This window comes from Sphaeroforma arctica (assembly GCF_001186125.1).
Source record: "Sphaeroforma arctica JP610 unplaced genomic scaffold supercont1.690, whole genome shotgun sequence".
NCBI classification, from domain to species: Eukaryota; class Ichthyosporea; order Ichthyophonida; genus Sphaeroforma; species Sphaeroforma arctica.
Genome location: NW_014039868.1, coordinates 13187 through 26386, shown reverse-complemented (window position 1 = coordinate 26386; position 13200 = coordinate 13187). Strand labels below are relative to the sequence as shown.

The 13200-nt window shown below is 42.5% G+C and overlaps 2 protein-coding genes across 2 annotated transcripts in view; one reads left to right on the top strand and one right to left on the bottom strand.

The window, feature by feature from the left end:
* SARC_08068 (hypothetical protein) overlaps positions 1-670 on the bottom strand; it is a 3824-nt gene extending 3154 nt beyond the window's left edge. The window contains exon 1 of the mRNA XM_014297968.1: positions 325-670. Coding sequence (XP_014153443.1) covers positions 325-448 — 124 coding nt within the window. The 5' untranslated portion in view covers positions 449-670. The remainder of the gene's footprint in view (positions 1-324) is intronic.
* A 1240-nt stretch (positions 671-1910) lies between these two features.
* SARC_08067 (transitional endoplasmic reticulum ATPase) lies at positions 1911-12869 on the top strand. The gene is made up of 10 exons (XM_014297967.1): positions 1911-2025; positions 2657-2765; positions 4095-4460; positions 6136-6327; positions 6806-7315; positions 8352-8487; positions 9630-9751; positions 10421-10598; positions 10889-11337; positions 11918-12869. Exons 1-10 carry the CDS (start codon positions 2000-2002, stop codon positions 12263-12265), a joined length of 2436 nt encoding a protein of 811 aa, XP_014153442.1. The 5' UTR covers positions 1911-1999; the 3' UTR covers positions 12266-12869.
* The last annotated feature ends 331 nt before the right edge of the window (positions 12870-13200 follow it).

Sequence of the window (13200 nt, the reverse complement as noted above, 5' to 3'; positions counted from 1 at the left end):
CCATATTTATTAGGTGCACAAAAATAAGTAAAAGTGCATATAACTATTGTATGTCGTCAATAGTAAATTTGTCTGAAAGGAGTGAGCACATTTTGCCTTGCACAGGATATATAATGGATACGATACTTTAACTTAAGTGATTCTTTCAGATAGCCGAGGTATATTCCAATATTCAGATACATATGTGAAAAAATCTCCGTTGTACGATTGAACCCGAATGAACTACCCTGATTCAATTTTGTATGAACAAATTTCTAAACGTGCTCCACAGCAACCCTGTCTGTACCGTCTGCCAATCATTTATACTCACAAAACTAAACAAACCTTTCTGTATGGATTGTAACTCGGCTACTACTTCCGGGGTCATAACGTCCTCGTCTTCTAGAGTCGCCGCAATAGCGGGGGCGACCTCCAGCAATTGCCCAGGCTGTTTAGTTTCGTCAGTCATGGCGACTGAACAAGTATGAGACTGCTAGTTTGTATGAAAATATTGTTATAAACGGTCTATAGACGGTCACTGTGTGTATATAAAGTATCTAAAGCCTCTTGCATACATCTAGTACAGTACCCGTGTTTCTATGTTAGATTTCTAATCTCCGATTTGTAACGCGGAGACCACTGTTTCACGAATTCGCAAATGCTATCGGCGGCGTCAGCGGAGACCACTGTTGCACGAGTTTACAAATGCTATCGGCGGCTTCAGACTTCAACTCTTTGCGGGGAGTTGGATATCAGTGATAATCAGTCCCAAAAACAGTCAAACACACATTGTCAGAGTGTCCTCAATCCTCATAGGCTCACACATAGGCCAATCTCACAGGCTGGACTCTGAGTCTCTGAAGTCTGATCACTATCCAGAACGGTCTCTCACACAAGAAGAGCATTTTTTATTAAAAATATCAACACACAAAGAGATAGAAGTAAAAATATCACACCGATTAAACCGACTACGGTTGTCTAGTTGTGTTGTTTCCGAAAAATACAAAAAAATAGTTTACCTTAGATATATCACGAGCTCCAATAAGAATGCCGTAGAGGAGCACAAAATTTCTGACTATCGCTCAAATCAGTTTATCTTTATTTATTTTGAAATATTTTCCCAGTGAAGTCAACCGACAACCGCCGGCGCCGAGTCGCCGACCGCCGTGACCGTGTGTCGGCAGTGGCTATGTCATTTTTTTTTTTTGAAAACAATAACAATTTTAAATACATTGATGTTGGTGGGAAGTTTTGTTGTCTAAACGTTGTAACGTATATATAAAGTAGGGAGTGGGACTAACTTACTATAAAACACAATCGAACTATTGTACTACAATATATGCCGAAATTTGCACCTCAGTATGTATGGACATTCCGGAAATTGCACCTCCATTTTTAGAACATATATATGTAAAAAGGAACCGATTCAAAGAAAACGTTGCTGCGAGCCAAAGTATGCCGATTTTAACTATTTAGGTATTTTACTGTTTTTGTATAAAAAACCCCCCAAAAATAATAAATGACTCATCGTTTTGGATTTCGCCGAGAGGGACCGAGTTGGGTATTCCCTGTGTTGGGTTGTACAGCATCAGTTCTATTTAAGACATTTTTCTAGAATATTTGACGTCGTAAACTAAGATTGTTTTCAATCCATTTCAAGAGACAGTGGATATAATAAACAACATGATGTGGTTATAGAACGTTTTTATTTTGAGTGTAGCAATCATTGGTCGCTATGGCTTACAAGTCCTAAGGCGACCTTACAGTAAACGTGTCAGTAGGTATTAACTGACACTTTGACACTCTTGTTTCATCGGATTTCGTAGACAGCATACGAATGTTATATTTTTACAAAAAATAAACGGATATCGATCCCTTCAAAAAAATAAACAACTTTCGTTTTGTGTTCTATGTATTACGTAAATATGTGACATCTATATCATCATATACAATCACTTTATAGTTTTAGTATACGTATATTGTACAGAGCTATTGAAGTGCAGTTATATACACGCACATCATGTCTGACCCAAAAGCCGTGAAAGAGTATGTGTATTGAATATGCAATGGGTACCTTCGAGGAATCTTCGTGTTACGTTTTACGGGTTATGTGTAACTTTGCGATTCAATACCTTCCGAACAACCTTTTGAAAGTGTATCCGTGTGTTGGACAGAGATATTGACGTTCAGTTTTATACATACTAAATTTCTGACTCAAAAGTCCTGAGAGAGTATGTACAATGATAACAGACAATGGATAACCTCGAACTACTTTTGCGTTGCATGTAAATTTGTGATTTGTCCTCGTTTACAGAGCCTTATAGTTTTGTATACGTATATTGTATAGCGCTATTGACGTATGCAATATATGCACACATCATATCTTACCCAAAGACCTTGAGAGAGTATGCACAATGAATAATAGTTGACCTCGCATACATATGTGCTATCTCTTGCTTTTCAGTGCATTGATACTCGCTTTAGACCACTTCTTCGACTTTTCTCACACAATGGACACCGCGAGCGAAGTTTGGTTCTGTCTTATCGACAGACGGTTGAGGACATAACACTCACTGTATTGACCTGTCGGTCAATGGTCTTATGTGCCTGCATTGTCTGCCACTGAACGTGAACATTGAATGTTTACGTATATAGTCTTACTGTTTTAAATTTGCAGTGAGGAGCTGGCTACCGCCATCCTAAAGAAGAAATCAGCCCCCAATCGGCTTTTGGTTGAAGATGCCGTTAATGACGATAACTCTGTCGTTTCGCTGAGTCAGGAGAAGGTAGCATATCATTTGTAGTAACTTGCACCTAAAAGGTTATATGCGTGTGTATATACGTATATCTATATATATATATGAGTGTGTGTGTTTGTATCATGTACACATATACATACATTCATAATCATATACATGGATATATAAATTTGGCGTTTAGAGTACTCAATATTAAAACATTATTTATGTGTCACTCTTATAAATATATATATATTATGTACACATATACATAAATTATTGTCATATACATTGATATGTATATGCGTCGTTTTGAGCATTATGTATATGTGTACCTTTATATTTATATTTATATTTAAATTACGTAAACATATACATAAACTTATAATTATATACGTAGATATGTATATGCAACGTTCCGAGCACTTAACATCATGAATTATGGATATGTGTACCTCATATATATATATATATATTTATGTATATCATATCGTGCCAATCTAAAACAACCAATCAAACAAAATTATATAAGGTTGAATTTCGGTGTTCACTGCACCATACTCGAAACATATCGAGAAATTGATTCTCAGTATCAGCTGCGGTCTGCTCACCCAGTGTCGTTGTGTGCGCTGTTTATGTTGTACGTCTTATAAGAGCTTTCATCGTAAACTACCTCGTTTATGTATCACAGTTAAGGCCTGTGCTAATCTTGGTACATACCAGTATGACACTTATCTGGAGTTCGTTAATCGTGGGGGCGTACCGGTGTAGTATCGGTGCGTGCATGGCCCAAACAGGCCAGGCCCTTCCTCGTGTGCACTTGGGTGCAGTGATGTGGGTTATCCAGTTGGTGAGATGGGTTAGTAGTGCATCAGTGTGTCATCTTGCGGCAGCGTGTATGTGCTTGTACGCGGCCAATTCTCGTGATATTATCTTGTACTGTCCCCATGTTTTACCCGTTTCCCACATATATCGGTGGATATGTACGCGTAATGATATACAGATTCTATTGTCGTGTACTCCACAAGCTGCTTAGGAGTGCGGCAACATATTAATGTATGTGTATTGGCAAATGTCATACAATTGCCACTTACACTGAGAGTCAAGTTTTGATTATGCAATGGACTGAACTTCAACCCAGTGCTTCCAGCAGTACTGTTTGTTGTCGAACCCTAGTGTATTTCGACCCGCAAAGCTTTGTAACACACTTCACCTTGGTACCTATATTCTTGTATACTATTGTCCCAAAGAAAAAGAACTTGTCCTGCCTCAGATCAATTTCATTCCCCCCCCCCCCCAAAAAAAAGGACCGGTCCAAAACCGCCCCACCCAACCTCATGACTAAACCCAATTCAATTCCCAATCATCCGTCGCCAGATGGACGAGCTCAACCTCTTCCGCGGCGACACAGTGCTGCTCAAAGGCAAGAAGCGTAAGGACACCATCTGCGTGGTCCTGTCAGACGATGACTGTGGCAACGGCATGATCCGCATGAACAAAGTGGTACGTACCAACCTGCGCGTGCGTCTGGGGGATATCGTGGCCGTGCAGGCCTGCCCCGAGGTCAAGTATGGCGAGCGTGTGCATGTGCTTCCCATTGATGATACGGTTGAGGATCTGAACTACGACGCCGCAAAGCTGTACGACCTTTTCTTAAAGCCGTATTTCGTGGAGGCGTACCGGCCCTTGAGGAAAGATGATCGGTTCCTGGTCCGCGGAGGAATGCGTAGCATTGAATTCAAGGTATGTGTGATTTGATATAGATAGTACATACTTATATTATACAGGTATATATATATATATAATATACAAGTAATATAGAAGTGTGGATTATACGGTGTGCAAGCTTGTATGAATGTATGCAGCTGTTCCGCGGAGAGAAAAGGGGGTTTGAAATTTTCTTCTTGTCAGGATATCATGTCCATCTTCTCACAGACACATGGATGTGTAGATGTCTCAATAGAACATTGACATTTAAATATATATATATAGGTATTAACTACTTTATAGTCTCTGGCTGTTGGAGTGTTTTCCAACATTTTGTGGCAAGGGATCTGTCTCAAGCATTTAAATATATATATATAGGTATTCACTACTCTATAGTCTGACTGTATTTCCGACATTTTGTGGCAAGGGATCTGTCTATTCTGTGCGCAAGCTGCTGCATATCACACACAGGTGTGCTCGTGTTGGTTAATGTTTGTTCCCTGGATTGAGATTATTCGTGGCCTGAACTTGATATGGGTTACTCGCCTATCAGCGGTGTCCTGATTCTCGTCGTATATCTACATCTATATCGGACCGGATAGTAGAATGGTTGGATAGGTCGTACGCTGCAAACTTGAGCATTGTGGCCCGGTGGTGTTTACGATTAGTTGCCGTATACGTATACACCCTATTACCGTACTCTCCGGCTGAATCCGTAGACAGACCACGTATCACCTGCGTTTGTCTGTTGGCTGCAGACCGTGGTGAATCGCGGTGTCACTTGGTGCATGGACTAGTGAGCCATACGACCTACAGGCGTGGTGTGTATGTACAAATAACCCCATCGATATCGGTAGGGGGGTAGTTATCTGGGCGTGAGATTTAGTTAGAGGGGGGCATATTGCAGTACTGTGTTGCTCTGTCGCAACAGGGCATTCAGTTGTGTTGTGAGTCAGCTACCGCCACAGGTTATGAGATGTAGTGTGTGTAATCGAACTCGTCGATAGCGGCACTGATGTGCAAGACGGTGGGTGTTCTGTTTCTCTCCTGTGATTAGTGTAGTCAGTGACCGGCGTTAGCTTAGTAAACAAACACGGGGCAGAGGTGAGCAGAGTGGATTTGTCGGACGGCTACTGATACCCTGAACAGATGTTTACAAGTTTTGCACCAGGCTTTGCAAGTAATATAGGAGACTATATATATATATATAGAATCAGATAGACAGCTCCTTCTGCGAAAGATTGCTAAAGGCGCCTATTCTCTATGTGATAAGAATCGCAGTCACATGTATTCGGCGATCACTGTACTGAAGTATGGCTAGTACGTGTAGGCATGCCGGAGTTGTTGTACTGTGTTAGCATGGTCGCTGCACGCGGTCTCATATCCATGTGCTGTTTACACATCCACCTCTGGGTTTCTGGAACTAGACCCCCGTACCCTGATGTATTGTAGCGTGAGTGACTCTGCACGAATCTGCATGTACTTAAAAATAACGGTCATATCTCTGGCTATCCGGTGGTATCCGTGGTTCACTATGAAATAATATACATATACTTCATTATCAATTGATTCACTATGAAAATATAAATATACTGCATTACCACTTGATTCGCTATGAAATAATATATATATAAATATACTGCATTACCACTTGATTCGCTATGCAATAACATATAGACATTATTACCACTGCACACGCCCCGTGCATTAGGTGATGGAGGTAGACCCCGCACCCTACTGCATCGTAGCTCCGGCAACCGTCATTCACTGTGAAGGCGATCCTGTGTCACGTGAAGATGAAGAGGCTGATCTAAGCGATGTAGGCTACGACGACATTGGCGGCTGTCGCAAACAGTTAGCGCTGATTAAAGAGATGGTCGAGCTTCCTCTGCGCCACCCTCAGGTAGGTATAGTGGGGTGGTGTTTTGATTTGTTTTGATTTTACCTTAAAACGTATTTATGGTATGATTAGCGTGTATATATCTGGTCAAGAATATATGGTAAAGCGAGTGTGCTGTGATATGAGATGCGTGTATATCTTTTTAAGAGTAATAGTGACTTCGAAATGTTTAATAATATGGCTATATATATATATAGATAGACTGAGGAATAGATAATGGAGTGCGATAATGAAGCAATATACTCGCCAATGAATTTATGGTAAAGCGATTGTGCGTGTGACATGAGATGCGTGTACAGCTTGTCGATAATATAAGCAACTCTGCGACGTATATCCAACTGTTTCAATTGTGCAATGTGCTATACCCGCCCTCCCTTTATAATCCAAGACATCAATAAGCTCCTATATGAAGCCAATATCGTTGGGCTCTTCCCCTCTCCCTCTCCACACACACACACCTTCCTATCTCTCTCTCATACAGTTGTTCAAGAGTATCGGTATCAAGCCACCCCGTGGTATCCTCCTCTTCGGCCCTCCCGGAACCGGTAAGACGCTGATCGCACGAGCGGTTGCCAACGAAACCGGTGCCTTCTTCTACTTGATCAACGGGCCCGAAATCATGTCTAAAATGGCTGGGGAGAGTGAAAGCAACCTGCGCCGCGCCTTTGAGGAATCGGCTAAACAATCTCCGGCCATCATCTTTATCGACGAGATCGATTCCATCGCCCCCAAGCGTGACAAGACCCACGGAGAGGTGGAGAGGCGTATCGTGTCTCAGTTGCTCACGCTGATGGATGGCATGAAACGCACCGAGCATGTGGTGGTAATGGGTGCTACCAACCGGCCTAATAGTATCGACTCGGCGCTGCGGCGTTTTGGGCGATTTGACAGAGAGATTGATATTGGCATCCCCGATGCCACGGGACGGTTAGAGGTCCTGCGCATCCACACAAAGAACATGAAGCTGGGTGATGATGTCGACCTGGAGCAGGTATGTATGGGGAAAGGGTTGGGGTTGTTGTGCTGTGTTATACACTAGGACGGCGGCGTTACTAAGCTTCCACCTTGCTGACCTGTACGAGTCTGTGTGTATCAACGCTACTATGAGGACATATGTACGAGTGCTGCGTTACATGGCCACCCACTTGAAAGGGATGTATTTCCCACTGGCGTGTATTATTATCGCCCTACACACTGTCTTCGGATCAAACAGCCACTTTGGAATACGTTTATATATTCTCGATTGAGGGGAATACCCACTTTGGAATACGTTTTATGTATACTCGATTGAAGGGAATGCCCGCCCACTTTGGGATACGTTTATATATTCTAGATTGAAGGAAAACCCACTTTGGGATACGTTTATATATTCTAGATTGAAGGAAAACCCACTTTGGGATACGTTTTTATATTCTAGATTGAAGGGAATACGAATACCCACTTTGGGATACGTTTATATTTTCTCGATTGAGGGGAATGCCCACTTTGGAATACGTTTTATGTATACTCGATTGAAGGGAATGCCCGCCCACTTTGGGATACGTTTATATATTCTAGATTGAAGGAAAACCCACTTTGGGATACGTTTATATATTCTAGATTGAAGGAAACCCACTTTGGGATACGTTTATATATTCTAGATTGAAGGAAAACCCACTTTGGAATTCGTTTATATTTTCTAGATTGAAGGGAATACGAATACCCACTTTGGAATACGTGTATATATTCTAGATTGAAGGGAATACGAATACCCACTTTGGAATACGTTTATATATTCTAGATTGAAGGGAATACGAATACCCACTTTGGAATGCGTTTACATATTCTAGATTGAAGGTCGAGACACCGTTGTGTCGTTGGTAGTGATTAGCGTTGGCTAATTATCAATGTAGATTATGTTCACCCTAGCACAAAGTAGTACAGAGTTGGTATGTGGTGTCGTCTAAACTTCTCAAGTACAACCCAACAAATAAATACTCACCGGTCATCATGCTGTTAATAATCGCTTTTTTCTTCTTTCGATGTAGGTAGCCAATGAGACCCACGGTTACGTTGGTGCTGATTTGGCGCAGCTTTGCTCCGAGGCCGCCCTCCAGCAGATTCGCGAGAAGATGGACCTCATCGATTTGGACGATGACAAGATCGACCCCGAAGTGCTTGATGGTAAGACGTGCTTGTGGACTTGAAAAGTTGTTGTTGTTTTTCTGTCTATGTCAATCGCCCCACGTCTATAGGTGGACAGTTGTCGATTTCGTATCTACATTATTTGCGCTGTCATATGTGTATGCGATATAGCGGGGGGCGGTGTTCGATTAATATCATAGACGTGCGTTGAGCGTTTTTATTTTACTATTCGGTGGTCGTTTTAGACGAAGTCATAGGCTATATTCGAGTATCCGCGTTTATTTGAAAGCTCTGCTTAGAGGATGTCTCACGGAATTTTTATGTAAATTTTGTCAAGAAGTTCATCTCGGACGCTCGGAATCATAGAATTCGGGACGTGTTCTTGATTTGGGGGGTATATGACCCGTCTTTTTCATATGTTTCGGGTGTTTAATACCTGATTCTTGATATATTAAAACAATTGAATCTAGAGCGTTAATTTCAGACAAATACGTTGGATACCTCCAGAGATAAAGTTTGTATCATTATGATACAAAGTGACCCACCGCCAGCATCACCCATTGGTACCGTTAGTGGTACAAAAGTTATCTCGTGAAAGTATCCAACCGATTTGTCTGAAACCAACGCTGTGTCTTTCACTAGGTTATTAGATTCTAGTTCAGGTCTTAGAATTCCAGAATTGTACAGAAAACAATCGGTGGAGATTTACTCCACTTTGTATAGGAACTTGGTGCAGACCCTCTAGATTTAGAACCAAATTTTTACTACAACCCCTAAGATGTTAGGCTTGTTTTGTTTTTGAAGGCTATGATACTTATGGTTTGTTGAAGGAATTCGTCTCAGAATCGTAAAATCTAAGATGTGTTTCTGATTTGAGTTGAAGTATTGCATGAAAGCAAGCAATTTCATTCTTTATATTTATTTATGTATGTATCTTGTTTGTCGAAGAATTTTGTCTCGGGTCATGGAAATCAGGATGTGTGCTCGATTTTGTATTATAGTGTTGCATGCAAGTCAGTAATCATAGACATGGGCACACTATCACCATTGCATACCTTGTCGCCCATATTTATTTTTTAACATAAATCATCGCCTTGACCAGTTTTAATAAAGCTCTGAACACAACACAAATTACAACTATGACTGTCTAACCACGTTGTTTCTGAACGTTATATTTATAGCACTTGCCGTGACAATGGATAACTTCCGCTTTGCCCTCGGCGCCTCCAACCCATCGGCACTGCGAGAGACTGTTGTGGAGACTCCCAACGTCAACTGGGACGACATCGGTGGTTTGGAGACTGTAAGTGAGAGCTTTTCGTGTATCTGTATCTGTGTGTGTACATACATACACAAATGTGGTACACCGGGTACACAATTTAGCTAGTTGGCTCTGCTTTGGTTTAGTAAAGGTCCTTAATAGTTTGGAGATTGTACATAGCTCGTGCGGTGGCTGTATAATCATGTCAGTACTTTAATGTGCGTGTTGACTTTGTACGCCTATTCCATTTGGAGGGCGTGCTCTTCTATTGCGACTCCGTGTGAAGTTGCCTGAGCGGCTGTTTTGTGTGTTATGCATAATCTTTTTATAGGGAGCGGTTGTAGTTGTATGGTGAGGGGACCTCTCACATCTAACTTGGCTCTGTATCTACTTGGTTCAATTTTATGTTCACTCATTGCATTGGAAATGTTAGTAGTGTATGGGTTCATTGTATGTAATCTGGAGTCCATGTATAAGTTATATCGATTTACTTTTGTCAAGCGCTGTCAGCGCCACTATGTCTATGTGTATATACAGATATATTGTCTTATGTAGTGCTACTCATCATACTGTTGGGGCTTGCTCAATGTTTCGCGCATCTCGATCGATATAGCGAAAGTCTCGAATGTCTCGTTCATTTCAACTATGTTGTGATGTGTTGTATTCATCTAGTATTCAAAGTGACGCTTTCTTGATCCTGCTTGTACACAGGTCAAGAGAGAGCTGCAAGAGCTGGTACAATACCCCGTCGAGCACCCCGAGAAGTTCCTAAAGTTCGGTATGACGCCCTCGAAGGGTGTACTGTTCTACGGTCCCCCGGGATGTGGTAAGACGCTTCTAGCCAAGGCCATTGCCAACGAGTGCCAGGCCAATTTCATCTCAATTAAAGGTACGTGATAGGGTACATGCGATGTTGTCATTTGTCGATACGGTTATTAAATTGTATGCTGGAGTGTTTATATTCTCCGGAATTCTATTGTATCGTTGTGTCTCCATGGATGGTGCTTGAGCTCGCATTTTTTTTCTTATCAAACAGGTGTGCCATATCTTGATTCAAATCCTTCTGCGTCTCGTTTCCTGTGTGCTGTCAATATTCAATAGGTCGCTAAATGCATTCAATTCGTGATCCTGCCCGTTTCATAACACAGTATGCTTCTCTCTTCCTCTTTGCCCTGATAGGTCCCGAACTTCTTACCATGTGGTTCGGTGAGTCCGAAGCCAACGTGCGTGAGATCTTCGACAAAGCGCGTGCGGCCGCACCCTGTGTGCTGTTCTTTGACGAGTTGGATTCCATTGCCAAGGCGCGTGGCGGTGGTGGTGGCGATGCCGGGGGTGCGGGTGACAGAGTCATCAACCAGATCCTTACCGAGATGGACGGTATGAACGCGAAGAAGAACGTTTTCATTATCGGTGCCACGAACCGACCGGATATTATCGATGGGGCTATCCTACGACCCGGACGTTTGGACCAGCTTATCTATATCCCTCTGCCCGATGAAGCGTCGCGTCTGTCTATCCTGGAGGCTGTGCTGCGTAAGTCGCCCGTGGCCCCTGATGTCAGTATCAAGCTGTTGGCCCAGGTCACCAAGGGATTCTCCGGTGCGGATTTGACGGAGATCTGCCAAAGGGTAAGTCTGGAGTATCCGATGGATATATGGAATGTAAAGTACTTTACCTTGTATATATACTACATCTGGCATGGGTTTGATTTTGTGACTTATTAAAGTTGGCTTTGTGGTAGGTGTGACCGGGCGCTGACTACATAATAACGGAACCCTTTGATCGTTTGCTTTCGATCAGTAGCGCCGAGGTTGGCTTGAAAGTATATTTTATTGGTATTTCGTACTCTTCTTCTGAGGCCATGGTGGTCTGTCATAGGCTACCCTTTTTATATATATTTCGTACGTTACTTTGGATGCCTGTTTCTACTCTCCTTCGAGTACATGATTTCTGTTTGAATTTTTGCAATATTCCCTGGACCAACTCATTAATGTGCTGTTCTTATTTTACCTGTCGATTATGTATTCGCATGTATGGTATATACGTACGCGCGTAAATGACCCGTCTCGAGTTGTACTCTGGAAAGTGCAAAATTTATTTTGTTTGTATCATCGCAGGTATTATTCTCACTCAGTCTCGGATTTGTTTTTTTCCTTATGTCGACTTGTCTCATGTTTGTATGCAAACGTCCCCCTACGCACTTTCTAGGCCGCCAAGCTGGCTATCCGAGAGTCTATCGAGAAGGATATGCAGCGCGAGCGTGAACTCCGCGACAATCCCGATCAAGAAATGGACGAGGACTATGAAGACCCTGTCGCTGAGATCCGCCGAGATCACTTCGAAGAGAGTATGCGCTTCGCCCGCCGGTCCGTGAGTGATCAAGACATCCGCAAGTACGAGATGTTTGCACAAACCCTACAACAGAGCCGAGGATTCGGAAACCAATTCCGATTCCCCGAGGGTGGTGTAGCTGGTTCCGAGCCAGCGGCAGGCGCCCCCGCCACCGGTGAGGGTATTAGTTTCGAGGATGCCGCGGACGATGATCTGTACAACTAAGTCTATGGCGTGCGATAAGTTTACGCACCGTTGAGTCCGTGGTTTGCTGGAGATGCCTGCTTTAGTGCCACATTGAGATTGAACAAATGCGATGCCCACATGTATTCGAGATCCGTTAGATTATAGTTATGAAGATGTGAGTGCGTTATGTACTAAATAGTGACGCATTCGAGGATCTCAGGCCACTCGAACAACATGTGTGTATGTCAAGAAACTTCGCTGAAACTCATGAGCACCTGTAGCTGGAGCAATCTGGTCTAAAACCCGCGACTGATTATTTAGATATTTAGTTCGAATGGCCTCGCACTGGATGTTATGTACATGTACGCGCATATGCAGTAGCCACAGGTCGAGTTATGAAGGTATGAGGAATTCTGTGGTGGGAGTAGGACAACGAATATAGATACTTGGGTTACATAGCGCAAATAAAACCGATCATATAAATTCTAGTTGGCATACGGGTAGTAGTACGTGTCTGCCTGAATAGTGTGTAGTCAACTCCTATAGTTTGCGATACATCCCTATAAATTGTAAACTCGAAAATCTCGGTCGGTATCGCGCAATAAACCAAATGTAAATAAATACTAAGCAGTTTGCATTCTCAATGTCTTACAAGTGGGAAGTAAAAAACGGAATAAGTTCTGAGACAATTGCCCTTTTTACCTCTGAGCATTGTACACTCAGTCGGTGTCACAGAAACGAAGTGAGACCGCTCAAATGAGAAGGGGAATTCGTAAAGAAGTTGTTTGATGTCAATCTAGTGCAATGGAAACAACAAATGTGCGAAAACGGCAGATGATGCCAACGATAACCAGGTTTCTTCAACGAACGCTCCAATTCCAATCTGTTGCCACAAAATATAGAGCCAAAGCCGCAGAACAGGCACATAATTGTACATTACTAGCGCAACCCTGTTGACAGATTTGATGATAGCA

Coding starts and splice junctions, on each gene's coding strand:
- SARC_08067 (XM_014297967.1), top strand. CDS start 2,000: ATGTCTGACCCAAAAGCCGTGAAAGA. Junction 4,461..6,135: donor TGCGTAGCATTGAATTCAAG/GTATGTGTGATT, acceptor CCCGTGCATTAG/GTGATGGAGGTAGACCCCGC. Junction 7,316..8,351: donor ATGATGTCGACCTGGAGCAG/GTATGTATGGGG, acceptor CTTTCGATGTAG/GTAGCCAATGAGACCCACGG.